We start from the raw sequence: 25,954 nt of genomic DNA, 5'->3' as shown, positions 1-25,954 counted from the left end.
CGGGACCTTCACGCTGATTGGCGGCGACGCGGGCGGCCTCGGCGCGTGCAGGGGCGCAGTGGGTGGGCGGGAACGTGAAGTCTCCGCGGTGCCTGATGGGGCTGCGCCGCGGCCCGGCGCTGTTGCTGCTGGGAAACCACCCGTTAGTGCTGCCGGCGTCTCTGCCGCCTCATGGCGGCCATCGGGGTTCACCTGGGCTGCACATCAGCTTGTGTGGCCGTCTATAAGGTGAGAGGCTCGGGGAGCCGGGTTGCGGGTGCAGCGTCCTTTGGGTACGAGGCCAAGTCCTTTGGTCTGCGGGGTTGTGAACGGAGTGTCGCCGGCCTAGGGACCTCTCACGGAGAGGCGAGTCTGCGAGGAAGTCTCGGGGCTAAAGGCTGAGCGGACTCGGCCTCTTCGCCCGCGGCCCCTCAGGAAAGGCATCTGCGGACCCAGCACATCCTGGGCGCAGGAGGTCCCGGGGACATTCCGTGTTCGGAAGTCCCCGACCCCGGGGGCGGACTCAGGGACTTTCTGGGCGCCGGAGGCCCCAGGGGCGAGGGCGGACCCGGGAACGTGCTGGGCGCTGGAGGCCCCGGGGGTTTGGGGGGCGGACCCAGGGACACGTTGGGAGCTGGAGTCCCCCCCGGGGGTGGAGACGGACCTGGCCACGTCCTGGACGCTGGAGGCCTAGAGGAGGAAAGCGGACCTGGGGACCTCATGGACGCAGGAGGCCGGGAGGGGGACCCGAGCGTCTGGTACCCGGAGGTTTCTGGACGTTTGCCAAGAAAGAGCAAGGTGGCCGCAATCTGGAACTGGACCTGTTAATACCGAGAAGCTTGCGAGGCCAGTTGATGGTGTGTGGTCTATTCACTTGTCCTATCTGGAAATGAGTGTGCGACTAGGGGTTTAGGGCTTCTTCTCGTCTGTGGGGAGGCGGAAGGAGCAATAATAAGGGACAGCACTGATACTCGTCTCATGGTTAAACCTCAAATGATTTGTAGGGAAAAGCCGAAGGATTGTTGCTAATTCATCATATGTTAAAAGAGGGAAGAAAGATGAGCGTTTACAGGGAAAAAGAAGAGAGAAAGGTTAATGTATTAAGACGTTATTTTATATAGAGAAGTTGTTATTATTATGTCTCTTCTGTTATCAACTATGCAGAACAGACTGAAAAATGAAGCTGGTTGTAGAATTCTGGTCTTATTAAGATCTAGGAAATACAGTAAAGCAGTTTTTGTTTCCACATATATGTCAGTCACAGGGCCCCACATATGTCTGAATGTATCTAAGGAGACTGTATATTTCATTTCAAAAGAACTAATACAGTTGTGTATTTACTTCCAGGATGGCCGGGCTGATGTGGTCGCAAATGATGCAGGCGACAGAGTTACTCCAGCCATTGTTGCTTACTCAAAAAATGAAGAGGTACCATTATCCTCATTTTTGTACGTTGAAATAAGTATAAAATGACATGTGTTGTAATAGATTGCTCTTTTTCAGGTTGTTGGATTGGCAGCAAAACAAAGTAGAATAAGGAATATTTCAAACACAGTAATGAAAGTCAAGCAGATCCTTGGCAGAAGGTATGGAGTAAAATAATACTTTCACCTATGGTAGCAAAAAACATGTTTATAATTTGAATGTAAGCGTAATTTGAAATGAAACTAGAAACACCAGTGTGTTTTTCGTTGTTTTTAATGACTGAGTCATTTCACAAAATTCCCCAGTAGGCTGTTATCTTTTGATATTAGTGCTGAATTTTCTGAAAGATGGGATTCACAGAGACATTTGCTTCTCACTTACGGGTCTGTTAGTATTGGTAGATGCCAGTGTGCATTTAGTTTTGATAATTTGTGTCATTCAGAGGTGGCAGTTTGAACTTAACACGTTTTTACAGTACTCTTTTAAAAACTGGGAGATTGTGTGGGAATTTGAAGATTTCTTTGCACTATAGTTGAATTTTGTGAAGTCTCTTGTAATTGGTGAATATATAGAAGCTATTGATTTTCTTCTTCAGATCTCTTTGTGACACTTTCTGGGAACTAACTTTTCCAGTTGGCTTACACATTTAATCATTAGGGAAAACAGCTTAATTAATGTCTTAAGAATCAGGTTAATTATCTGCTATAACTTTAACTAAAAGATTAAAGAGGCCTGCTTCCCCAGACTTCTGTCTCCTCAAATTATAGATTACCTCAAATTATAAATTAGGGGTTTTCATTTTCATTGGAGTTGTAATACTTGATATAGTGTTTTTAAATATTCAAAGTGCTTTCACATCTATTATTTAATCCACAGAAATCCCTGTAAGATTGGTAGGGCATATTTTATACCTCCTCATTTCTGGATAAGAAAATCAAAGCATGTAGAAGTTACAGTATCCCTAAATTAGTTTAGGGGGGTGAACTCTACAGCACTGTGGTCCAGGACACCTAACTCTTAACCTCAGGTTCTTTCCTTTCTACCTTATTCAGGTGAGAATTTAAGTAGAAATTTCCTTGTGTTGTTTTTAGGTTTGGGAAGTCATGGATTAAATTTGATATATATATATATATATATATATATATATTTGTTTTTTTGCTACCTTTTACCTATATTTAGGTAAGTTGAACTTAATGCTCTTTTTTTTTCTTTAGAATATCTGTGATTAAGTCAAAACCTATAGTGTTTTGGAGAGAATTCAAATTATTGTGAAGATACATACACTCCCATATCCATTTATCTGTTGACTAAACTTAGTACTGAGCATATTGAAAATAAATTAAATTGCTGTCAAAATTTTTCAAATTATAAACTGAAAAAAAAGAGGCAGGAAGTAAGCAGCCAATAATATATATTTTTAATTAAACATTTTTTTTTAGATAATGGTAGATTCACATATTGTTGCAAGAAGTAATACAGAGAGATCCAATCTATTTCTGGATTTACCATTTTCTCCCAACTGGTAACATATTGAAAAACTATACTACACTATCACAACCAGGGTGCCGGCATTGACACGGTCAAAATCCAGAATAGTTCCATAGGTGCATCTCTTTGGGAGCCCTTTTTGCGTTTTGTTGATATTTGGGGGGCAGGTGGTGGAAATAAAGATGTGGATGTCTTCTGCCATATTAGGCAAAAAGCTTTGTATTAGTGAGAACAACTTTAGCTTGCTTTTCTGGCCCTGGAAGTTACCTTTTAACAAAGCAGTGCAGTGGTGATAGTCAGATGGGTAATACATAGCATAGCATGCCACCCAGGCCGAGGTTAGTGAGGAATGAGCCCCAGCAGACTCATATCGCTGCACCATGGTCCTGCTAGCCCTTCTCCAGAGTGATATGCCCCCGGGGTCCAGGCATCCCCGCCCCCTCTGGTCTATCTACTTACAAGACAATGGTGATTTTTACAGATACACGGTGGTTCCAGGTCTCAGCCTTGGAAGCATCCTGCCTTTTGTGGAGAAGCCAGTCCCCTTGTTGCCAAGCCAGTAAGGCCCTTTGTAGCCCTTGGTCCAGTCCCCATCCTGAGCAAACTCCCAGAGTTGGGCTTTTCTCAACCCTGGCACCGTTTCTCTTTGCAACCTACTTACAGGTAGCACCACTTAACCTACTGCCACAATTATCCTTACACCGTTCCTGTAACTTTCATTCCCCTGTGGCCTTCCAGCCAGAAATGCGGTCCTTGGACCTGGCTTCTCAGCAATTAGCCCAGAGAGGGAAGAAGCGGCTGGCTCCTGGAGATAGACTGGAGCACACAGAAATTCCTCACACCTTCAGGTCGGCACCCTCCTGCCCAGGAGCCTCCTCCAGCTAGCCTTTCTCCCCAGTCCGCCATGGCCACTTCCAATAGCAGTGCGGGCATCCGGTGGTCCAGACAGGAGACACGGACGCTTCTCTCCATACTAGGCGAGGCAGAGTACATTCAGCGCCTGCAGACCGTGCATCACAACGCAGATGTCTATCAGGCCGTGTCCAAGCGGATGCAGCAAGAAGGCTTCCGCCGCACAGAGCGTCAGTGCCGCTCCAAGTTCAAAGTCCTGAAGGCATTATACTTAAAGGCCTATGTGGCCCACGCCACAAGTGTGGGCGACCCACCACACTGTCCCTTTTATGATACGTTGGATCAGCTTCTCCGAAATCAGATAGTGACTGATGCAGACAACTTAATGGAGGACGCTGCTTGGGCCAAGCACAGTGACCTGAATTTAGCAGCCCCTGACACCCCAGGGGAGGAGGGGACCAGCATTCTGGGAGCAAAAAGGACTCAGGCAGCAGAGCATCAGCCTATTTTGAAAACAGTGAAGGAATCAGATGATTGTCAGCTGAGGGTCAGTGACCAGATGCCAGAAACCAGTGACCTTGAGGACTCCTGGGATGAATCCTCGGGTGCAGGTAACCCCCAAGCGTGTGACGGGTCGGGGTCCCAGAGTCATTTGGTTTTCATCAGTGTGTGTTTGGATGGCGACCTCTTCAGCATAGTCGCTATTTCAGCCCTTGCCCTCTCGTGTAAACCTAATGGTGAGAGAAAGGGCTCCAGATTTTTAAAAGCTGTAACCCTAGGTATGTATGATATTAGAACTCTTTTAAACCTCAAAGTACTCTTTAGAACCAAACTAGTTTGGGCATTATTTATAATGGGGACTTAGGAACTTGTGGCTGTAGAAAGGGTTGGATAGCTCCGTGGAAGGCAGAGGGGGATGTTTTGGACATACTATTGTAGCAGACCAAAATATCTGCATGAGAAAATGAATTCTTCCCTACCCCCTGCAGAGAGATGCCTTGGTTTTGTCCTCTCAACTCTGCGGCTGGCTCCGAGCATTCCCATAGCAGGAATGTCCTCTCTGCAACATTGTTGCTTTGTTTTTCAGGGTGCTCTCAAGGGACCCCCAGCTACAGCAGCTCCCATCACCTTTTCAGAGGTGCAGCTGCCCCCTGTCAGAGCATCCCCATGACCAGACTGGCTGTGTCCGGTGAGCCCAGCCCCTGCTCCAGCTCCAGCCGAAACATTCACGGGGTGGCCTCCATACAGCGGCCTCCAGCCTCCTCCTCCTCCGGGGCTCCTTTTGTTTCTGGTGGGGATAGACCTTTGACCAGTGAGCCCCCTCCCAGGTGGGCCCGGCGAAGAAGGCGGTCAGTGGCCAGGACTATTGCAGCCGAGCTGGCAGAAAACAGGAGGTTGGCACAAGAACTTTCAAAGCGGGAGCAAGAAAAACTGGATCGGCTGATTGCCATTGGCGAGGAGGCCAGCGCTCAGCAGGACACTGCCAACGAGCTCCGCAGGGATGCGGTGGTCGCAGTCAGACGCTTGGCCACGGCAGTGGAAGAGGCAACCGGGGCTTTCCAGCTAGGACTTGAAAAGTTGCTTCAGAGGTTAATTTCAAACACCAAAAGTTAGGAGCTGATCATGCAAGGGTGCATTTCCTACATTGGCAGAGCCTGGGTCCAACCGATGGCCTCCTGTTACCCTGGCTCCTTTTCCGTGTCCTCAGACAAAACAGAGTGGATGGACGGTTAATGTGTAGAGTGGTAGGAACATACGCGCTAGTGGCTGCTCCCAGGTGTCTCCACTAGTTGAAAGACCCTTTAGAAACGCAAGGGGTGGCCCAGTAGAAAAAGGATGCAGCCAAGTCCACAGAGCTAGCTAGCCCTGGCTTTGTCACTGATGGGAGACACTTGAGTTTACCTCTCTACACCAGCTTCCTCAGCTGCTAAACCTGCCTACCTCACAGGGTTGTTGTGAGGATCAGATGGCTGAAATAGATGTGAAAGGGTTTAAAGCACTATACACATGTAAGTTATTAAAGCATATGACCTTGGCTGAGAGAGGGCTGGGGTGAGGCACAGTAGTTGACAAGATACAGAATTAGGATTGTACACCACGACCTCATTGCTTAAATCTCTACTAGTTTAACTTGACTGTTTCCTGGAGTTTACAATCTTCATTTCTTAAAACCTCTCTGTAGTTCGTTAGGCTAATGTAGACACAACATATATTGGTCCCTTTTTATATTTGCTGTGTCTGTGACATAACTACTAGCAAGCACTTAATAGTCAAACCATTTTTCCCTCCATTTTACTTGTCCTTAGTCTCTTACCTCTATGGATATGATTCAGAACTGATAGGAAGCCACAATCGTGTGTTTTGGTTCATGTTGATAATCTTTGATGAGAAATTGGCTGTCTTATAAAATACTCCCTATAAGTAAATTCTTTGCATTCCATGTTTAGGTTTCTTTATATTCATAATTACATAGCTTTAGGTTTGGTTTGTCATTTGGACATCATGGAAACAATTTGGATTATATAAGCTTCCCAAATACTTGAAGCTAATTTTGTTCTTCTCTGCGTCTTTGTTTTCTGTCTAGTATGTTGCAGAAGGCAAGCCTGAGAAAATGTTTCTTCTAGGAAACTCTCCAAAGTCACTTTTTCTCACAAGGTGTAGACAAAAGTTCACCTTGTTAATGGCATATATTAGACGAGAATAGCTTTGGGAACAATAGAGGGTGGTATGAATAAGGACAGCCTGCAACAGATAGCTATTTTTAAAAGCACCAGCCCTTCACAGATACATCCCCTTTCTCTCTGAAACACACACATTTCCTAGAGGAGATAAGATGGTACTGAGCCAGGCTTCCTAGAAGGGAAGCCATAACTGACCATCGTTAACCTGACTTAAAGCTCTTAGTGATTATTTGGGCTTCTCAAGTGGCTCAGTAGTAAAGAACCTGCCTGCTGATGCAGGAGACGTAAGAGACGTGAGTTATTTCAGGAAATATAAAAAGACTTGGAATTTAAATAGCTTTCCTATATCTAGTGGTGGTGGTGGTGGTTTAGTCTCTTGACTCGTGTATGACTCTTGTGACCCCATGGACTGTAGGCCACCAGGGTCCTCTTTCCATGGGATTATCCAGGCAGGAATATGGAGTGGGTTGCCATTCCTTCTCCAATGATCTTCCAGATCCAGGAATCAAACCTGTGTCTCCTTCATTGCAGGCAGATTCTTTATCACTGGAACCACCAGGGAAGCCCTCCTATAATCTAGAGAGTGAAATAAAAAGTGCAGGCCTGTTGGGAGAGGTTTTGTTTTATATTTTGCAGCTCGGTTGCTTACCTAAATGCTGGCAATACAATTAGGTGGAGAAATGGTCCAAACCACAGTGGGAACATCCCTGGAACCAGGAACAGATGGCAGGCAGGCAAGCTGCTCTGGTGAACGAGCGGTTATGGAGGAGGAGTGAGGTAGACTACACTTGAATAGAGTTAGAACTCCTGGGTTCTGATGCTGTCACGCTTTGTTACATTGAGCAAATCACTTGTCTTTTTTTGTGCCTCCGTTTTTTTATCTCTAAAGAGAAGTTTGTACCAGATGGCTTTACTCATACCTTCCAGAAAATTAGACAAACAGCATAACAGAAGACAAAGTGAAATTTTGATTGTCATGTTTTCAGTCACAGCAGCATATTAATGTATGTTTGAAGTACTGCTAACAGTTGTATTTTAAGGAAAGATTCTACAGTATTGATATTTATGACTTCTCGTGGACTTGTATTAACTTCACACCCAGACATAGATTCCTTGCTTTAAAAAGGCCTGGAAATGGAGATAATTTTTTTTTTCTGTGTTGTTTTAGGCCCTTATTTAGAGGGATCCATTTCAGTTACAACTGGATAACACTACTGTAGATAGTTAGATTTTCTGAAAAATTAAGGAAGTACTTGAAAGAGTTAGGCCCATACTCTATCAATCACTTAATGGTAGCAAAGTACTCCGTCAGGGATTTATTGGAGATAAGAGAAGTGCTAAAGCATGAAGGTCAAGTTGAACTTTGGAGGCAGTAGTGTGCAGACCTGATGGGTGAAGTAACTTGAAGGTGGGAATAAAACTAAAGGGAAAGATCTTAAAGAAGTCAACAGAAAAACAGGCCAAAGCCTGTTAAGAGGAGGAAGTTGTAATAAGGGGAGACTGGAGGGAAACAGGCCCAGATATCCTGCTTGAGCTCTAAGCCCAACCTCCCCATCCGTCCACAAGCAGGTCACTTTACCGTTCTGTACCTCAGGCCCCTCCCCTCTGCAGTGGGAGGCTATCCCAGCTACCTCACAGGAGCTGCATGAGGACCCAGTGGACAGGTGGCTATAACAGGCTCTGTGCTGGGACAGTGTGGGGAACAAGCCCAGTAGCATGTTAGTGTGGGGCGAGGATCTGCCTATTGCAAGGGGCCCTTCGAGAAAGGAGGATGAATCCCAGGGTACCCTGGTAGGAGTGATGCTCTGCCTCCTGAAGCCTGCAAAGTAAATGGTGCTGTGTATACCAGCCTCCCACCACCCTCTGTCTCTCTGTGGAGTGACTCGATTCTGGTGTGGACAAATAAAGTTGCTATCTGTACACAGCTGTGGGTCAGTCCACTACTTTCTGACGCTACTGTGAACATTTGTCCATCATCTCCATTCTCTGTTTTCTGCTTATCCACTGGCTAACCTCCAGGACCTTACCTCTTTGAGACCTTCAGAGCTACATGTGTGTTCTGTCTTCAATGAACGAGACCCTCAGTTGAGAAAGAATTTTCCATTTCTAAAAGTTATTTAAATCCCATTAATCCTATCAAGTCCAAAACTGCCATTTCTAAGAGTTCATTAAATTCCATTTAAAGTCATTAAAATACCCTTTTGTGGCAAATTATCTGAGTGACAGAGAAATCATCCTGGTTGGCTTAAATTCTGTTCTAAAGGCAACAGAACCACTACATGTCAGGCCAACATTACAGCATCGATGGGGGAAAAAGTTATCATAGGCACACTTAGTCTTTTTATTCTTATCCTTAAAATATTTGTCCAGGATACGGTATAAATACTGGGTTTAGAAAAGAGGGGAGGAGTTAGTGGGAAGAATACTAAACTTTATATGAAAGATCTGGATTCCAGCCAGTTGTGCTATTAATTAGCCATGTGACGTCAGACAAACTGCTTACCTGTGATAGTGGAGGTGATAGGAGGAATCTACAAGTATTGCCAACAAAGTTCTAAGCCAAATTAATTCCATTTTAAGCCCCTTTCATTTCCCCCTTGTTTACAGATTAGGGCCCTCATGTTCGGTAACCCTTCAGTGAAGAGCCACTGTTAATTTTCATCTCCTCCTACTAAATAGTTAAGACTGGTCTCTGGACAGAATAGCTGCAAGAAAGGTTAAGTGGAAGGATTGACCTCATCTTCATTTCTAGATGAAATTAGGCCAACCATCAGACTTTATCCCTGCTCAAGGCAAAAGTACCTTAGTTGTTCACTGTCTTCACTGCAAGGCAGTCTATCTAGCCTGGTAGAGAAGACCTGGTATCAAGTACTGACTCTTCCCCTTATCAGCTTGTAAGTTGTTGACTGTCTATAAATCTGTTACTCCTAAATACTACCTGCCAAACTAACCCTGCTTAAGTGCTGGGAAGCTCCAGTGGAAACATTTTGTAGTCTGCACTGCTGCTGCTGCTAAGTTGGTTCAGTCGCTAGTCTGCATTAATTTGTATTACTATTTTGAGCAACTTAACACCCATTGTCTGTTTTTTTCCTTGCCATATGCATTTGTTGAGTACCTACTTTGTATAGGACAGTATCTATCTACTTGTGGTACTCTGTACTTTTACATAGAATAATATTCATACTTTTGCTCAGTGCTTTCAGGTTTCAGACATTATTCATGTTCAGAAACCAAGCAACAAAGATGGTGTTAGGTATTCTGATTTGAAGTTTTACCTCCTTTTGTTCTTTTTAACCTCAGTGGTTTGGCTCTGAGATATGATCAAAGATATGATACTATAGGACTTAAAGTAATTGATACTATGAAAATATTCTCAAATGTATAACATCTATTGATAGTAAGATCAAAACAAGTAAGAGTTATTTACTTTCAAATGTGAAGATTAACGCTTTCATGGAATTACTGTAATTATATTTTATACTTGTTGGTTTGAAGAATATAATCTTTAAAACTTACATATCAATGATTATGATATAAATATTTATATTTGTCTTTATGGACAGCTCTGATGATCCTCAGTCTCGGAAATACATCATGGAAAGTAAATGTTTAGTGAGTATGCTTCTATTATTACTTCCCTGTTACACAAAGTAATTGCCAAGGTCATGACCAATTATATTGATTTGAAACTTTGTATTTTGTTAAAATCATTTAACACACTTCTTTCACAGGTCATTGAAAAAAATGGGAAGTTACGATATGAAATAGATACTGGAGAAGAAAAGAAATTTGTCAGCCCAGAAGATGTTGCCAGACTGATATTTAGTAAAATGAAAGGTATTGAGCAAAGGAAAAGATCTTTTTAAAAGTTGACCTTTTAAAAAAGCTAGAGGTGTTTTTTGATCTGGAGCGAAGCAGGGTGATTGAGCAGATGTGCAATGAGGAGGTCTAAATTATACTAGACCTGACTGGCCTGCTAACTGGCCATGTGACCTTGATTAGATGACTTCTTTTCCTTGACTGGGGTTTACCCAGAAGAAATGTAAATGGATGGGACCAAATCAGCGTTTTCAAAACTTCTGAAGATGAAGTGGCCAGTAAGCTGGTGAAAAGTGAATTATTATGTCTCCCTCAAGATAGTACAATCTCCACAGTGTTTAGGCAGATTAGGTAGGTCTGGCTTTATTGCTGCTGCTGCTAAGTCACTTCAGTCGTTTCCGACTCTGTGTGACTCCATAGACGGAAGCCCACCTTCAGGCAAAAGCTTGGAGCTGAGCAGCTTCCTGTGGAACCACTTGAGGACTTCTGGAGTAGATGTTGATGAGGCTCTCTTCAGCTCTGGAGTCTGCTGAAAGTAATGGGACCGGGCAGCCTTTTATGGTAGTCGGCCTGCACCTGTGTGCGTCAGAAGCCCGTTCTCAGTGTAGTCGGCCTGCGCCTATGTGCATCAGAAGCCCATTCTCAGTGGGGCCCATCTCATTTGGGAGGTGGTTGAGACTTGGAAGCCTGAGAACCGCACGCTTTAGAAAGTACCTCATCACATGTCCACAAACTATACCAAAACCATAGAAAGTAGTGCCCAGTTTAGGAGAGCAAGAGGAGAAGATCAGTGGGGTGGGACAGCCTCACAAATTGGAAAATCTTTATAATAAAAAGATCTTTGGCACAAATGAATAAACATCAGTATCACTTGTGTATCATTTTTGTATATTGTCAGAATTTGTTTTTCTTTCAGTTTTATTGAGATATAATTAACATACAGCACTATATAACTAAGGGGTATAGTGTAATAATTTGACTTATGTATGTCATGACATGATTACCACATTAAGTTTCATGAACTTAAAAAATTTATTTTCATATACAGAAACGGCACATTCTGTCTTGGGCTCAGATGCCAATGATGTAGTCATTACTGTTCCATTTGATTTTGGAGAAAAGCAAAAAAGTGCTCTTGGGTAAGTATAATATGAAGTTTCTCTTAAATACAAATTTCACAACATTGCTATATAGTAAAAGGTAAAATTGTATGTGAAAATATCTTACAGAAAATGTTGTGTTTGTAAATCATTTATATATTTATATATGTAAATCCTGTGGTAAAAGTGTGGTAATAATCATTAATAGTTCCTATATTTTATGAAGTGTCAAAAGAACCTGAAACTGCATGTATTGATATCTTCCTCGTTGTTTTGATTGGAAACATTTGATGACCAGATTAAGTTGACATTTGTGAATCACTTTGCCTTAGTGTATTGTAATTAAGGCTTATGTAGGAATTGTATAAAAATAAGCAATTTTAGAGAATATTTGAGGTTTTTTTTAACCTAGATAAATATCTAAACAAAAAATTGTATCTAGTTTTCATTGGTTGTTATGCAAATGTAATGGCAAGCACCCAGTCTTTTGTTCTGTGGATAGAGTTCCCTGTAGGGCTTTGCTGAACATCTGAGTTGCTTCTGGGCCACAGAAATGCTTTGTTTACTTGTACTTGTGGAGTGTTAAAGCTGCGAATCTAAAGAAATTGGAAATGTATTATAAATATGTATTGTATTAACTCTAAAATGAGTTATAAAATATGTCCTAATCTCTTTCTGAAACTTGTAAGCTCAAGCATTTAGAGAGCTTTCTTTTCCTTAATATAGGCACATGTTATCTTCTTTGTCAAGAAAATAGACTGAACATTATTATTTTAAAGAGAGATTGATCTCTACACTTAAAGACTTAGGTCTCTTTCTTGTGTTCTGTTATCTTGCTTCTAAAAGATCATTACCCTTCATGTTCTGCTTGTGAAATCTTACCTGCTATTGCATAAAATCTTTAGCAGAGCATTTCTGAAAATGTAGACTTGAACATGTGATACCAAATTTATTAAAAGCACACTGTCCACAGGGAAGCAGCCCGAGCTGCTGGGTTTAATGTTTTGCGGTTAATCCACGAACCATCTGCAGCTCTTTTGGCTTATGGAATTGGACAAGACTCCCCCACTGGAAAAAGGTAAAAACCATATTTTCAGCTTTAAGTTTTTCAGTGCAGAAAACATTTTAGATGATAGCAATTATTTCAATAGAGATTGTTATGTAGTGCAGTCATTCCAAGCTTTTATAGATGGAAAGACATCAAAATTCTCATCTAGAGTTTTTCAAATAGATGAGAAAGATGTCCTCGAAAGCAGAGAATAGATATAACAGGAGGGAAGATTGTGCCCTTCTGCCCTTCTCTTATCATCTAACACTTTGTCCCTTTAGTGAAGGAAGATTTGCAGCCAAGTTACAACTGAAGCTCTGGGACACTGTTAAGTTTACTACCAATTCGAATATTAAACATGCTTAGAAAAACAGTGAGGACTTTCATGTACATTTGTCTTGGCAGGAGATAACAGAAAGGCCAGCATGGGAATTTAAGATTTCATTTGATAATGAAATAGTAAAATGTCCTCCTAATTTAATTGTAAAACTGGTCCTAATAGATCTGACACATTATGCAACTAGGGATGTCAATTCAGATGTGTTACTTTTCCCTAATTGTTTCTTCTCATTCATATCTCACAAAGAAACTAATATAAATCACTAGGAATTTAAGTAATCCAAAGTGTAGAATATCAGAAATTTTGGATTTTGATTCATAGGAAATTAATACTTAGTTTTGCATATGTTTTAACTTTTATAGAACATGGATATTGCAGTAGTAACTAAGAGTATTAACAAAGTTTCTATATTTAATGCTCTTAGACTTACTTTAATTGCAAATCTCTTTTTTATTTACTTTGAAAAGTTAGTGTCTTGAACTCCAGTTAGTGAGAAAGAATACAATTTTGCCAGCAGGATTAAATAAAAAATGAGCTTTGACTTAAAATCAGAAGATCTGGTTTCTAGGCTTGATTCATTCCTAAGCAATAACCATGGACAACTCAGTTCCTCCTGTAAGAGCTTCAGTTTCCTCATTTGTGATTTATAGGAGTTAAACTAAATGACTTCTTAGAAATCAAAATTGGGTTTACAGTACTATGGTTCTTTCATAACTTACTCGTGTTTATTTTTATTTTTTTAGCAACATTTTGGTGTTCAAACTTGGAGGAACATCCTTATCTATCAGTGTCATGGAAGTTAACAGTGGAATATACCGTGTTCTTTCAACAAACACTGATAATAACATTGGAGGTACCCACTTCACAGAAACCTTAGCACAGTACCTAGCCTCTGAGTTTCAGAGGTGAGTATTAATGGACTTGATATGTTTGATGATAAACCTGAAATTTAGCTTCAGGTTTAACTTTTTTTACCCAATTTATTTGAAATTGTCCTTTCAAAGGAGGGCATGGTTTTTCCAGGGCGCTGGATATTTTCATGTCTGAAATTATAAAATCTATCCTGACAAACAGGCGAAAGCAGAGACCCAGCTCCCTAGTGCAGTATACCTAGAGTTTTCACTCTGTAAGGGACCACCAGACACTGAACTGCATGAATTTGGATCTCACTTCCTAATTCGTCAGTGGTTGCTTTTATGTTTGGGTGAAGGAGAGTAAAGGCAGTAAGGTCTCACTACCTTCTGAACAGTTTTTACAGGTGTAAAAGATTATGTTGTAGTTAGATTTCAGTGAACCAGTCTTATAGGGTATCTATTACCAAAGGAATATTTTAGTTTTGTTGCTGGATGTAATTATTCCATTCAAAATTCTAATCCTGTTTGGCACATCATGAGTCAGATATATAAAGGTTATATTTGGGACGTCACTGCTCTAAAAAGTAGTGTTTTCATCAGTTTGACTACAGTGGGTTAAAAAAAGTCCTGAAAAAGTGGTAATTTCTCATTTGTTCAATGAAGACCTGTGCTGCTTTTTGTTATAAAGGTGTTCCAACTCAAGGAAAGTGAAAGAAAGTGAAAGTTACTCAGTTGTGTTTGAGTCTTTGCGACCCCATGGATTATACAGTCCATGGAATTCTCCAGGCCAGAATACTGGAGTGGGTAGCCTTTCACTTCTCCAGGGGATCTTCCCAATGCAGGGATCGAACCCAGGTCTCCCGCATTGCAGGCAGATTCTTTACCAGCTGAGCCACAAGGGAAGCCCCTCCAACTCAAGGAAGGGCACTGTTAATTTTATTATGGGTTTTAAACATGTTTAAAAACAGAACCATCAGTCACCACTTAGCAAAGCAGTTTTAACAGTTAACTCACCTTGGAGGTAGAAGAACTGTAATTTTACATATTTTATATGTTTCAAATTTCTTTGAGGAAGCATTTTTAGTTCTTTTTTTTTTAATGCTGGACAGATAATTCTATGCTATTCAACAAGAATCATGCTACGGTTGTAAAGGGTGAGGTATGAGACTTGACCCAGTTGCATGAATGTCCTTCAACGTCCTTTTGTCTCATCTGCAAAAAGATGACGGCTCCTGTACTTCTTCAGTGCAGTCCATAACTTGTTAAACAATCCAGCAATTCAGTCTTAAGGATATTGGTTATTCATTTTTCCTGAGACCCCTCTTCAAATTCTCTTTCCTTATATATTCTGAAAAAATAAAATCTGGTATTGATATTGATTCTTGAGCTTATTTATTTATTTTTTTACTGGCAATGTGGCACAGCATCCAGGATCTTCCCTACCAGGGGTGGGAACCTGCACCCCCTGCAGTGGAAGCACAGAGTCTTAACCACTGGACGCCAGGGAAGTCCCTGATTTATGAGCTTACAGTTATCCTAATGGGGATTATTCAGATTTTAGTTACAATAAATTCTAAATAACCTAGTAATTTTTAAACTTCAAAAACTGTATTTCTTGTTTAGATCCTTCAGACATGATGTGAGAGGAAATGCCCGCGCCATGATGAAGCTGATGAACGGTGCTGACACTGCAAAACATTCTTTGTCAACCTTGGGAAGCGCCAATTGCTTCCTTGACTCATTGTATGAAGGTCAGGATTTTGACTGCAACGTGTCTAGGTAAAACTGCAGTTCGAAAAACTTCAAAAAGTTCCAAATGTATTCATAATTAGGTATAATTTTCTCCCTTCAGATTTTTCATTTTCTCACTTGAGGTTTTTAGCCCACTATAAAAGGAGAGCTTTTCTGTCTTTGCTTCCAGAGTTTTCAGCTCTTGTCAGACTAAATGACTGTTCCCAAAGCAATCATGTCAGTGGTGACTGCCCTGTTACGTTATACCTACCAGGAGCAGTGTATGACAGAAGCATCCCAGGCCTTTGAAAGAATGATGAGAGGAAACTTGAAAGTTTGAGATTTGTAAATTTCCTTTCTTGACTAGCAGTCCCACCTGTATCGTCCCTAGTTCTTTGTGGAGCTTCCACATGCATCAGTGGTTGTTTACTATTTCATTGTTACCCCTGTGTGGCAGGCTGTATTCTAAGTTCTTTCTTATGTATCAACTCTCAAATTCTCATAACAACCCAATGAGGTAAGTGCTGTTATTTTCCTTACTTTACACAGGAGGTTTCATTTCTTGTCCAAGGTTATTCAGCTAGTAAGTGACAGACCTGAGATGCAAACCCAGCTAGTTTGACTCCCGAGTTCATGCTCTCATTACCTTTCACCTTACTCTGAGGATTGATCTCTGTCTTGGTTTTATTTGCTTTGTCATCTATTGGCAACATATTAAATTTTAATAGCTTTTGTGACATTTAGTAAACACAGGTTTAATGTGCATAAAATTGTTTTTAATGCTCATATCTTTTCCATAATCCAAAACATTGGTTACAAATGATTGCACCTCCACCCAGGAATGGGTAGGGGAGGCCATTGTCCTCTCATTGTGTGTTGTGTGTTACTCACCATATTAATAGCTGCCATGAGTTAGCACTATTTAAACCTCCCAACAAGCTAACAGGTGACTTGGAAGCATAGTGAATATCCAGAATACAGTATTACATTATTTTTAGGCTTTCTACTCTGGTTAAATTCTCTCTTTGTCTGGCCCTTGTAGCCTGCTCCCTCTTTCTCCTTGGGTTTTCCCCGATTCAGGTCAGCACTGCCACCAGTGGCTATTTAAAATTTTTAGTTAATTAAATAGGTAAATAACATTAAAAATTCTGTTCCTCAGTGGCATTAGCCAGAGTTAAGTGCTCAGTAGTCTCAAGTGACCAGTGGCTCCAGAACGTTCTCTATATATTTTAAGAGATTTCAAGCTACAACCTAAAAGAAAGTTGTTCTATTAAATTTTAATCTCTTGTGGGCAAGAGAGTCTTTATATTTTTTCTCTTTCGAGAATATTTAACTAAGTGCTAAGTTTGTCCAAGTACTCAGTAAATGTTTGCTTATTTATATTAGTTATTAAGAAGGAAATAGAATTTGTCATTTTATTTGCTAGCATTCAGGCTTCTCAGGGGGTGCAAATAACTAAACTTAAGTACAGCAGAGGCTCAGAACATAAAGAAAAGTAGTGAGACACAGTTTTTAAAACAAAACATAGAAACAGCAAAAATTTCCAAATTATGGTTTGATTTGAATCAATAGATTTATTGGTAGAAATGCCATACACTGAGAATTTATTTTTAGGTTTTTTGACAGCTTATAAGCAGGCTATGGGTATGATAATTTTTCTATGTGAATTTAATATTATATACATTTGTAGATGAATAACCTAGACTTTTTCCTCCCATGATATTGCTCTGCTGAGTGTTTAATATCCTGTTCTGATCATAAACCTACTCTTAAGAGATCTATCACAGTAGGTTTTGACATTACCCTTTACAAGAAAAAGATGTCTTGTTTAACTTATTTCTGCTGTCTCTTCTGTGTTTATGTGTTTTTACAGAGCAAGATTTGAACTTCTGTGTTCTCCACTTTTTAATAAATGTATAGAAGCAATCAGAGAAGTCTTAGAACAAAGTGGATTTACAGCAGATGATATCAACAAGGTAATAACTTTTATATTTTTCTTATTTATGTTAGGAATAGTTTTTGACTGGGAATTTAGGAAATGATCCCTTGGTATTGAAAGGGTATTTTTATACATGTAAATATTTTCTTATGTTACATTGGGAAATAAGGAAATTGATAAAATTTTGATTAATGGCTCTAATGAACTCACAGTTCTGTATGTTTATTAGCAAAAAAGATTAAAATTCTTTTTCAGTGTATTTTTTGTATATAAGCAAAAACTGACAAATATTAGAGTGTTTGTTAGGTGTCAGGCACTGTTTCTGAGTGTTTTACATGAATTAACTTGCTGTATCTTAACCAGGAACTCTATGAAGTAGGTGATATTATTTACCTCCATTTTATAATTGGAGGCACAGAGATACAGAGGTATAAGTAGCTTTATGGTGATTATGTGGCTAGTGGAAGAACCAGGATTTAACTCAGTGTGGTTCCCAGTTCTGTTTTTAACCAGTACAACAGTCTCCTTCTCTCTGCTTGCTGAGAAATATTGCATATTTGCTTGCATAAGAAAAGATTTAGAGACTTTCAAAAATATTCCAGCTGGTTTGTAGTTTTTTCCCCAAGATTATTTCTACTCTTTTACAATATATATACATTTTTCATTGTTGTTGAAAAAGGAATTTTCATATAAGAAAACTCAGAAAATAAGACCAGTGTCTTACTTTATAATAAACTTGTCAAATTTGTTACACAATTTTGAATTTTATGTTCCTTATACAATATTATAACCAATTTCTTTGTCCATATTACTATATAGTCTTCATCAACACAATTTTAAATAGACTGTTGGACTTCCCCGGTGGCTCAGTGGTAAAGAATTTGCCTGCCAAATCAGGAGACATGGGTTCAATCCTTGGTCCCGGAAGATCCCATCTGCCACCGAGCAAGTAAACCGTGCACCACAACTATTGAGCCTGTGCTCTAGAGCCCTGGAATCACAACTGTGTAGCCAGTGCACCCTGGAGCCTGCGCTCCACAACAAGAGAGGCCTCACCTGTGCACCACAGCTAGAGAGTAGCCCTGCTCTCCGCAACTAGAGGAAAGTGTATGCAGCAGCACAGACGTAGCACAGCCTAAATAAGTAAATAAAAATTTAAGAAATAATTTTAAATAGGCTCTTAATATCCTAGAAAAGGAAGAGCACCACAGATTATTTCATTGTTCTTTTGAACTCCTAGATCGGGTCTTCCCCTCCCCAGAAAAGTGATGCCCATCTCTTCCTATATTTAAGATTATTCTTTGGGATAGGTTTCTATAATAAAAATGTTGAGTCAAAGAATATAAATAGCAGAAGCCTATTTTTGCCTTCAGTTACTTTTCAAAAGAGCTGAATTAACTCATACTTTCATCAGCAGTGTATGAGAATAGACATTTTAGTATAACATTGCTGACACTGAGTTTTATCATTTAAAGATAAATCTTCCATTAAGTACTTGAAAAGAGATAAGTTTTTACTTTATATTTTATTGACTATTATGATTCTTTGAAAATGTATTATCAATGTTACCAAATAGTAAATGTTTAATTTTGTATCTCCTTATGTGTAAATATTTCATATTCTTTGCCTGTTTAGTCAATTAAATCTTATGGATTTTTAAAATTTATTTGTGTAAATGCTCTGTATAATCAGAAAATTAACTGCTATTTACTGCAACCTTCTTTTGAGGCATGTAGTTTACTATTGAATTTTGGTTCTATTAGGGAGGATGGGAATTTGACACACTGAGGTTTCATTTATTGATCTATTTAAATCTGTTGGTCTGTTACTTTAATTTCTTCAGCTGCTTCTGAATTTACCAATTCCATCTTTGTTCAAGTGTTTGACAAGTATTTATTACTGTTTTCTTTTAATTTGCTGTAGTTTGAAAGTATTTTTGTGTATATTGTAACATGAAAGTTGCATTCTTTTGTCTGTTTGTAGAGGTTTTAGTTCAGTTGGGTTTTGTGTTTTTTTTCTCTTTTTTTTTGCATACATACGTTGTGCATTGTGGTACGTGAGTGAAAGGGAGGCTTATAAAGATGAAAGCACATGGTATAAATGATACAAGGCAGTGGTGGGAAGGGTATGAGCTTAGAGACAGATCCAGCTGAATTGGAAAGCTCACAGTTCTAATAGTTCCAGAATAGACCAATCACTTAATTTCCTGAGCCTTACTGTCTTGTCTCTTTTTATTAGGAGGGTGATAATATTTAACTTTCAGGTAAGTATTATAACTTATCCTATAGGGTCGTTATGAGGATTAAATTAAAACCATGTATGGCACGGGGTGTGATGGACCATAGATGATCAGTTAATGTGAGTTCTCTTCCTTCATTAACTGGTCATACAACCCTGACATTAGATGTCACAAATGGTACAGTCCTCAATTGTTTGACTAAAGATCAAGTGCATTCTTAGAATTAAGGATTTTTTTTTTTTTGGTGTATAATTGCTTTACAAAGTTGTGTTAGTTTCTGCTATACAACAAAGTGAATCAGCTATATGTATACATTTATCGCCTCCCTCTTGGGGAGGCGATCACCCCTTTAGGACATCACAGAGCACTGAGCTGAGCTCCCTGTGCTATACAGCAGCTTCCCACTCAGTCAGTTCAGTTCAGTTCAGTCGCTCAGTTGTGTCCGACTCTTTGCGACCCCATGAATCACAGCACGCCAGGCCTCCCTGTCCATCACCAGCTCCCGGAGTTCACTCAAACTCATGTCCATCAAGTCGGTGATGCCATCCATCCATCTCATTCTCCGTCGTCCCTGTCTCCTCCTGCCCCCAATCCCTCCCAGCATCAGAGTCTTTTCCAGTGAGTCAACTCGTCGCATGAGGTGGCCAAAGTATTGGAGTTTCAGTTTTAGCATCAGTCCTTCCAAGGAACACCCAGGATTGAGCTCCTCTAGAATGGACTGGTTGGATCTCCTTGCAGTCCAAGGGACTCTCAAGAGTCTTCTCCAGCACCACAGTTCAAAAGCATCAATTCTTCGGCGATCAGATGTCTTCACAGTCCAACTCTCACATCCATACATGACCACGGGAAAAACCATAGCCTTGACTAGACGGACCATTGTTGGCAAAGTAATGTCTCTGCTTTTAATATGCTATCTAGGTTGGTCATAACTTTCCTGCCAAGGAATAAGCGTCTTTTAATCTCATGGTTGCAATCAGCATCCGCAGTGATTTTGGAGCCCCAAAAAGTAAAGTCTGACACTGCTTCCACTGTTTCCCCATCTATTTCCCATGAAGTGATGGGACCAGATGCCATGATCTTTGTTTTCTGAATGTTGAGCTTCAAGCCAACCTTTTCACTCTCCTCTTTCACTTTCATCAAGAGGCTTTTGAGTTCCTCGTCACTTTCTGCCATAAGGGTGGTGTCATATGCATATCTGAGGTTATTGATATTTCTCCCGGCAATCTTGATTCCAGCTGTGCTTCTTCCAGCCCAGAGTTCCTCATGATGTACTCTGCATATAAGTTAAATAAGCAGGATGACAATATACAAGCTTCCCACTAGATACTTCTAAAATAGAAACTTTTGAGAATTTAGAAATATAGTGTTGTCTCTGTAGTTTGTTGACCTTGTGTCAGTAATGAACAACCCCCAAGTCTCACTGGTTTTCTGTAGTGAACAGTTTTTCCTTGCTTGTGTTCCACATGAGCAGCTGAAGGTGATCGTGTGTCTACTGCTTTCGCATTTTTCTGTGTGCTTCTCATTCCACGACCCAGGCTAAAGGTGTGGCAGAGGGAAAGAGGAAAGGAGCTGGCAGAACATGCAGGGCTTTTAAAACTTCTGCTTAGATATGTTGTACTCCAGTGTATTCACATTCACCTGGCTAAAGCTAGACCCATGGCCAGTCCTGAGTATGGAGCAGAGAAATAAAAGGGAGGGGTTGCAGTGTCTGGGCAGTGGCTGTGGGTGGGGATGTATAATCCTCTTACAGGGATAGAGGGAGAAAATGATGGGCTTTATGTTCACTGAAACATTTAATCCTGGCAATATTCACTGAAACATTTAATCCTGACAAAGGATCAGGAAATTGGCTCTCCATTTACGGATGAGGAAACTATAGGGTTGGCCAAGAAGTTCCTTTTTGTAAGCTGTTATGGAAAAACCCGAGCAGACATTGTGGCCAACCCAATAAAAGATTTCCAGAGAGGGTAAGGACTTTCCCTGAAATAATGCTGGCGTGTAAGTGATAGAGCCAGGATTAGAACTCAGACACTCGGCCTCCATAACCAGCGCTCTTTTTTACTCTTACGTCATTTTAAACTTTGTCATTATAAGTAAAGAATATGTTAAATATTAACTGTACTAAATCCATGTTTATATGTGTATATTTTATATGATAAGTTTAATATGCTAAAATAAGGCTTATATTTTACCATTTTATGTGATGAAGATGGCCTGTTACATCTAATTTTGAGAAACAATCATTGTTCTAAAAGTAAAAAACTGAAAGTTGTTTTTATTTTCTAGGTTGTCCTTTGTGGAGGGTCTTCTCGAATCCCAAGGCTACAGCAAATGATTAGAGATATTTTCCCAGCTGTTGAGCTTCTCAATTCCATTCCTCCTGATGAGGTCATCCCTATTGGTGCAGCTATAGAAGCAGGAATCCTTATTGGGAAAGAAAGCCTTTCAGTGGAAGATGCTCTTCAGATAGAGTGTTCGGCCAAGGATATTTTAGTTAAGGTATGTTTAGCTTGTCTTTACTTTTCCATACATAGTATAAAGTTATTACCACAGGTTTACATACATACGGTTTTTAAAATAAAACCTTGTATACTGGTAAAAATTTTAAATTTAGGTTTATAATTTTACTTGTAATGAGTTTCTGATATTCTTTCAGTTGAAATTAATCTCTTTCTTAAGTTGCTATCGTTTTAATCATAAGCTTCTAATACGGGTTGAGAAGTGTATGTTTCAATTTATTTTTAAAGTGGGTTGGGATTAAGGATCGGTCCTATTTTCTTCTCTTTGCTGCTTTATAGTGTTGAGATTATCAACAAGGACTATATCATCATTTCTAATGGGAGTGATTTTTTTCTCACTGTAATGATATCAAAGGATGTGCATATCATTTTCCTGCTTATTAGGGAGTTGATGAATCAGGAGCCAACAGCTTCAAAGTACTGTTTCCATCGGGGACTCCTTTGCCAGCTCGAAGACAACACACATTACAGGCCCCTGGAAGTATATCCTCAGTGTGTCTTGAACTCTATGAGTCTGAGGGGAAAAATTCTGCAAAAGTAGAAAACAAGTTTGCACAGGTGAATATATCAGATTATACTATGAATTAATCACATGAAACCGTTTAGCTTTTCCTTCTGGTTTAGGCTCAGTTTAACATTAATTCATAAACTGTGAACAAAACTTATTTAGACAGGCTGAAATGATTATATGCTAATTTGAACAGGTAATCTGTACAAAAAATTTTCATTTTTTATTTCCTTCATGTTGGATTCCATCATGTGTGCTTTGTTCTTTCTTTTCACCCCCCAAAAAAATACAATCTACTTTTCAACTAGTCATTTATTCCCCTCTTTGCCTTGTTTAGAAATCCTTAGAATCACTCAGACAGTTCCTTCTGGAATGAGCTTTCCTCTTCTCCCCCAGCCAACCCCAGTGGGTTCACCTTTACAGGCTCTGGGACTAGGACAGGAAATAAGATATGAATGTTTCTTCACTGGGATTAACACATTTTTATGAATGGATTAATTGTACTTATTCATTTTGGAAAGAGAAGAAACAAGCTATTTCAATTTGAAAGAGGAAAACAAAAACACAATATAGTTGTGTTTCTACTGCTTCTCTTTGTGCTCTCTACCCTCCTTGACAATAAGGTCAGTGGCAGGGGAAATGACATTTATTTGTTTGCTAAATGCCAAGTGTGCTGTACTAGGCAATTTACAAACATAATCCCAAGTGCTATGAGATAGACATGATTGTGTGCATTTTATAGTTGATTAAAAAACAGGCTCATGATAGTAAATACCTTTTGCTTGATTGAGCTGAGATTTATCCTCAGGTTGGTTTTACTCCTGAGCCCATGCTCTTGCCATTGCACCATGCTGCCTCTGATATAGGATAAGTTTGCTTTTTCAAATACCACATGCTTAGATCATATGATATGGTCCTCTACATCCTTTAAAAAGTATCAGGTGGAGCCATGTAATTTGCTTAGAAACATGCCCAAGAAATAATGGACTTCCCAAGTGGCACAGTGGTAAAGAATCTGCCTGCCAGTGCCAGAGACACAAGAGACCTGGGTTCAATCCCTGGGTTGGGAAGATCCCCTGGAGTAGGAAATGGCAACCTACTCCAGTATTCTTGCCTGGGTTCGTTCAAGCTAGTAAAGGTTTCAGAGCTCCTTCATATGCTTCTGCAATGTATCACTATAAAAGTACTTGGCTGTGTGCCAGGCCCTAAACTCAGATGGAAGTCTAGTATTCATCTCATGAATCATTGCATTTCTTACATTTTCTCTGGACACACATTTTCTCTGAGACTCTGCAGCTACCAGATGCTGGAAAGGAAAAAACTAGTCACATAATACTGAATTTGGAAGAGAATCTTCTACAGATTCCATCTCTTCTAACTGCCTCAGTTTACAAATAAGTAAACTTGGTATTTACCTGAGGTCATAAAATTTCATGTTGGCAAAATCTGAAAAGTCACTTTCAAACTTGATCTGTTGGTATGCCTTTCTTTAGGAAACTGAGGAATTTTATAGTAAATCCATTAATAGTTCTTACTTACAAATGTAATCATAGTAGTACAAAAGAATTTGACATGTATTTCTTTTAAATGGTTTTTTCAAGTGCATTTAAAATATTTGAATTTTTTAAAGTATATATCAAATGCTTGCCAAAATGTAATGTATGCATTACTGTAATAGTGTAATCACCAAAAAGAAAAACAGTCTTTATTTTCTGAGACAAACAGTATCATATTAATCTAGGACATGACATTTAAGAGGGACAAATAATATTAGTTATCTTCCATGCCCTCCTTTTAGAGTAGACATGTCAGTTAAAGCTTAATTCTATGCTCTGGATTATGATAAATGGTAAAAGAACTGAAAACAGCCCTGTTTTAAAAGGTTTTTTCAGTAATGAATAAGATTTAGTCCATTGGAATAATTGATGCATCAATTTATTAATGTCAAAATACTGAATCATCTTTGTATTATTTTTGCCTAAACAGGTTGTGCTCCAAGATTTAGATAAAAAAGAAAATGGATTACGTGATATATTAGCTGTTCTTACTATGAAAAGGTAAAAAATTAATGTACTTCTGATGTTAAGAAAATTTGCTTTGAGATTCTACCTTTTTTTCAATTGATTCTTTATCTGTTGTCACTCTGAGAAAATCATTAAAAGGTTATAAAGATCTTATCAGTAACTTAAATTTTTCCCTGTAAAATTAACTGTATTTACCAAGAAAAGTATATCTCAAGTCATTAGCATTCTGAATTTTTTGTGACTTCTTTTATTATTATGGTTGTAGTCAACCTAAAAAACTGGTCCATGCAAGTTTGAGACGTAATTTTTATCGACTTTAAATATGATTTCCTAAGGTTTACATAATTGATTTTTGTCCTATGAAAGGGTGAGTTTATTTCAGTATTTCAACAGGAAATCTATAGGACATATACTACAAATTAAATTCAGCTGTTATCATTTCTTTAACAATAGTCCATCCATAATACTGTGTCTTACAAGTAAATCAATTTCCAAATCAACGTTAAGGGCAATTTATTCCATAAATCATATTTAGCCAGAATGTAGAATTCATTAGGGTAGATCTGTCATGGCCCGGGATTGAAAACAACTCGATGTATCTTGAACTTGCATAAAGTTTTCAACTCACGGTCTTTATCATCATCGGTTCTCAAGGAATACAACCTTCATCATAGTGACACAGAAGGAAATTTTTAAAGAACAACTACCTAAGTGTGGCATATGATTCTAAATGTAAAGACATGAAGTTGTTTTTCAGTTATTTATCTCTCAGTACTCTTCTTTCAGCAGGTAAAATGATCTCTTGTTTACCCAAAGTCCTCAAGTAGTTTCTTACAAACTTTCTGCTTTTATTGAGTTTATGAAGTGTTACTATTTTTTGTTTGCATAGGGATGGATCTTTACACGTGACGTGCACAGATCAAGAAACTGGCAAATGTGAGGCAATCACTATAGAGGTGGCATCTTAGTATTTTAGAGGAACCATGAATTTTTTAAATCTAAAATGTCAGCATTATTTCATTTTGTTTAAGAATGTTTATATTAAAATGCTTTTCAAATCACCTGTATGATCTATGTTTCTATTAAACTATAGTATATTGGTAAGTGTTGCAAATTTTTTTGTTGTTTTCCACTTAAGATTTCCATTATTAGTGGGAAATACAAGGAACTTTTTCTCTCATGAACCTACCTAGAATAAAATCAAGCGGCTTGAAGGAAACTATCGGAAGTTTAATGTTGCCGTTAAAAATGTTTTCTGTCTTTATAATTTCTAATTTTAAGAAATTCTTATTAATCAGCTAAGAACAGTTTAAAAATCTTTGATATTAAATGAAAGAAACCACAGAGCCATGTGCAAAGTAAGATACCATTTTTGCTTAAAAAAAAAACACAATTGTTTATAAATCCA

The 25,954-nt window shown here is 39.2% G+C and overlaps 1 protein-coding gene and 1 non-coding gene across 3 annotated transcripts; one reads left to right on the top strand and one right to left on the bottom strand.

Annotated features, from left to right (window-relative positions):
* The first annotated feature begins 69 nt into the window (after positions 1–69).
* Positions 70–25,650, top strand: LOC129558191 (heat shock 70 kDa protein 14). Of its 2 annotated transcripts, none has more exons than XM_055429084.1 (14): positions 70–228; positions 1,327–1,407; positions 1,483–1,565; positions 9,989–10,037; positions 10,157–10,262; positions 11,293–11,383; positions 12,318–12,422; positions 13,476–13,637; positions 15,210–15,365; positions 17,191–17,293; positions 21,782–21,994; positions 22,399–22,572; positions 24,509–24,579; positions 25,436–25,650. In XM_055429084.1, exons 1-14 carry the CDS (start codon positions 172–174, stop codon positions 25,512–25,514), a joined length of 1,530 nt encoding a protein of 509 aa, XP_055285059.1. In that variant the 5' UTR covers positions 70–171; the 3' UTR covers positions 25,515–25,650. The 2 variants fall into 2 exon arrangements, with proteins under 2 accessions (XP_055285059.1, XP_055285050.2); XM_055429075.2 differs by lacking the exons at positions 70–228; positions 1,327–1,407 and adding exons at positions 3,631–4,355; positions 4,832–5,333 and having other exon boundaries at positions 1,484–1,565.
* Positions 22,871–22,994, bottom strand: LOC129535629 (small nucleolar RNA SNORD22). The gene has a single exon (XR_008681694.1). It is a non-coding gene; the product is annotated as a small nucleolar RNA SNORD22 (small nucleolar RNA).
* Positions 25,651–25,954: the final 304 nt, after the last annotated feature.

The sequence above is a fragment of the Moschus berezovskii genome, chromosome 15, assembly GCF_049115385.1.
Source record: "Moschus berezovskii isolate FMDL1 chromosome 15, NW_MosBer_1.0, whole genome shotgun sequence".
Classification (NCBI taxonomy): domain Eukaryota; kingdom Metazoa; phylum Chordata; class Mammalia; order Artiodactyla; family Moschidae; genus Moschus; species Moschus berezovskii.
This window is presented reverse-complemented; position numbering and strand designations above follow the sequence as displayed.

Coding starts and splice junctions, on each gene's coding strand:
- LOC129558191 (XM_055429075.2), top strand. CDS start 3,797: ATGGCCACTTCCAATAGCAGTGCGGGCATCCGGTGGTCCAGACAGGAG. Junction 4,356..4,831: donor GGATGAATCCTCGGGTGCAG/GTAACCCCCAAG, acceptor TTTGTTTTTCAG/GGTGCTCTCAAGGGACCCCC. Junction 11,384..12,317: donor AAGCAAAAAAGTGCTCTTGG/GTAAGTATAATA, acceptor CACTGTCCACAG/GGAAGCAGCCCGAGCTGCTG.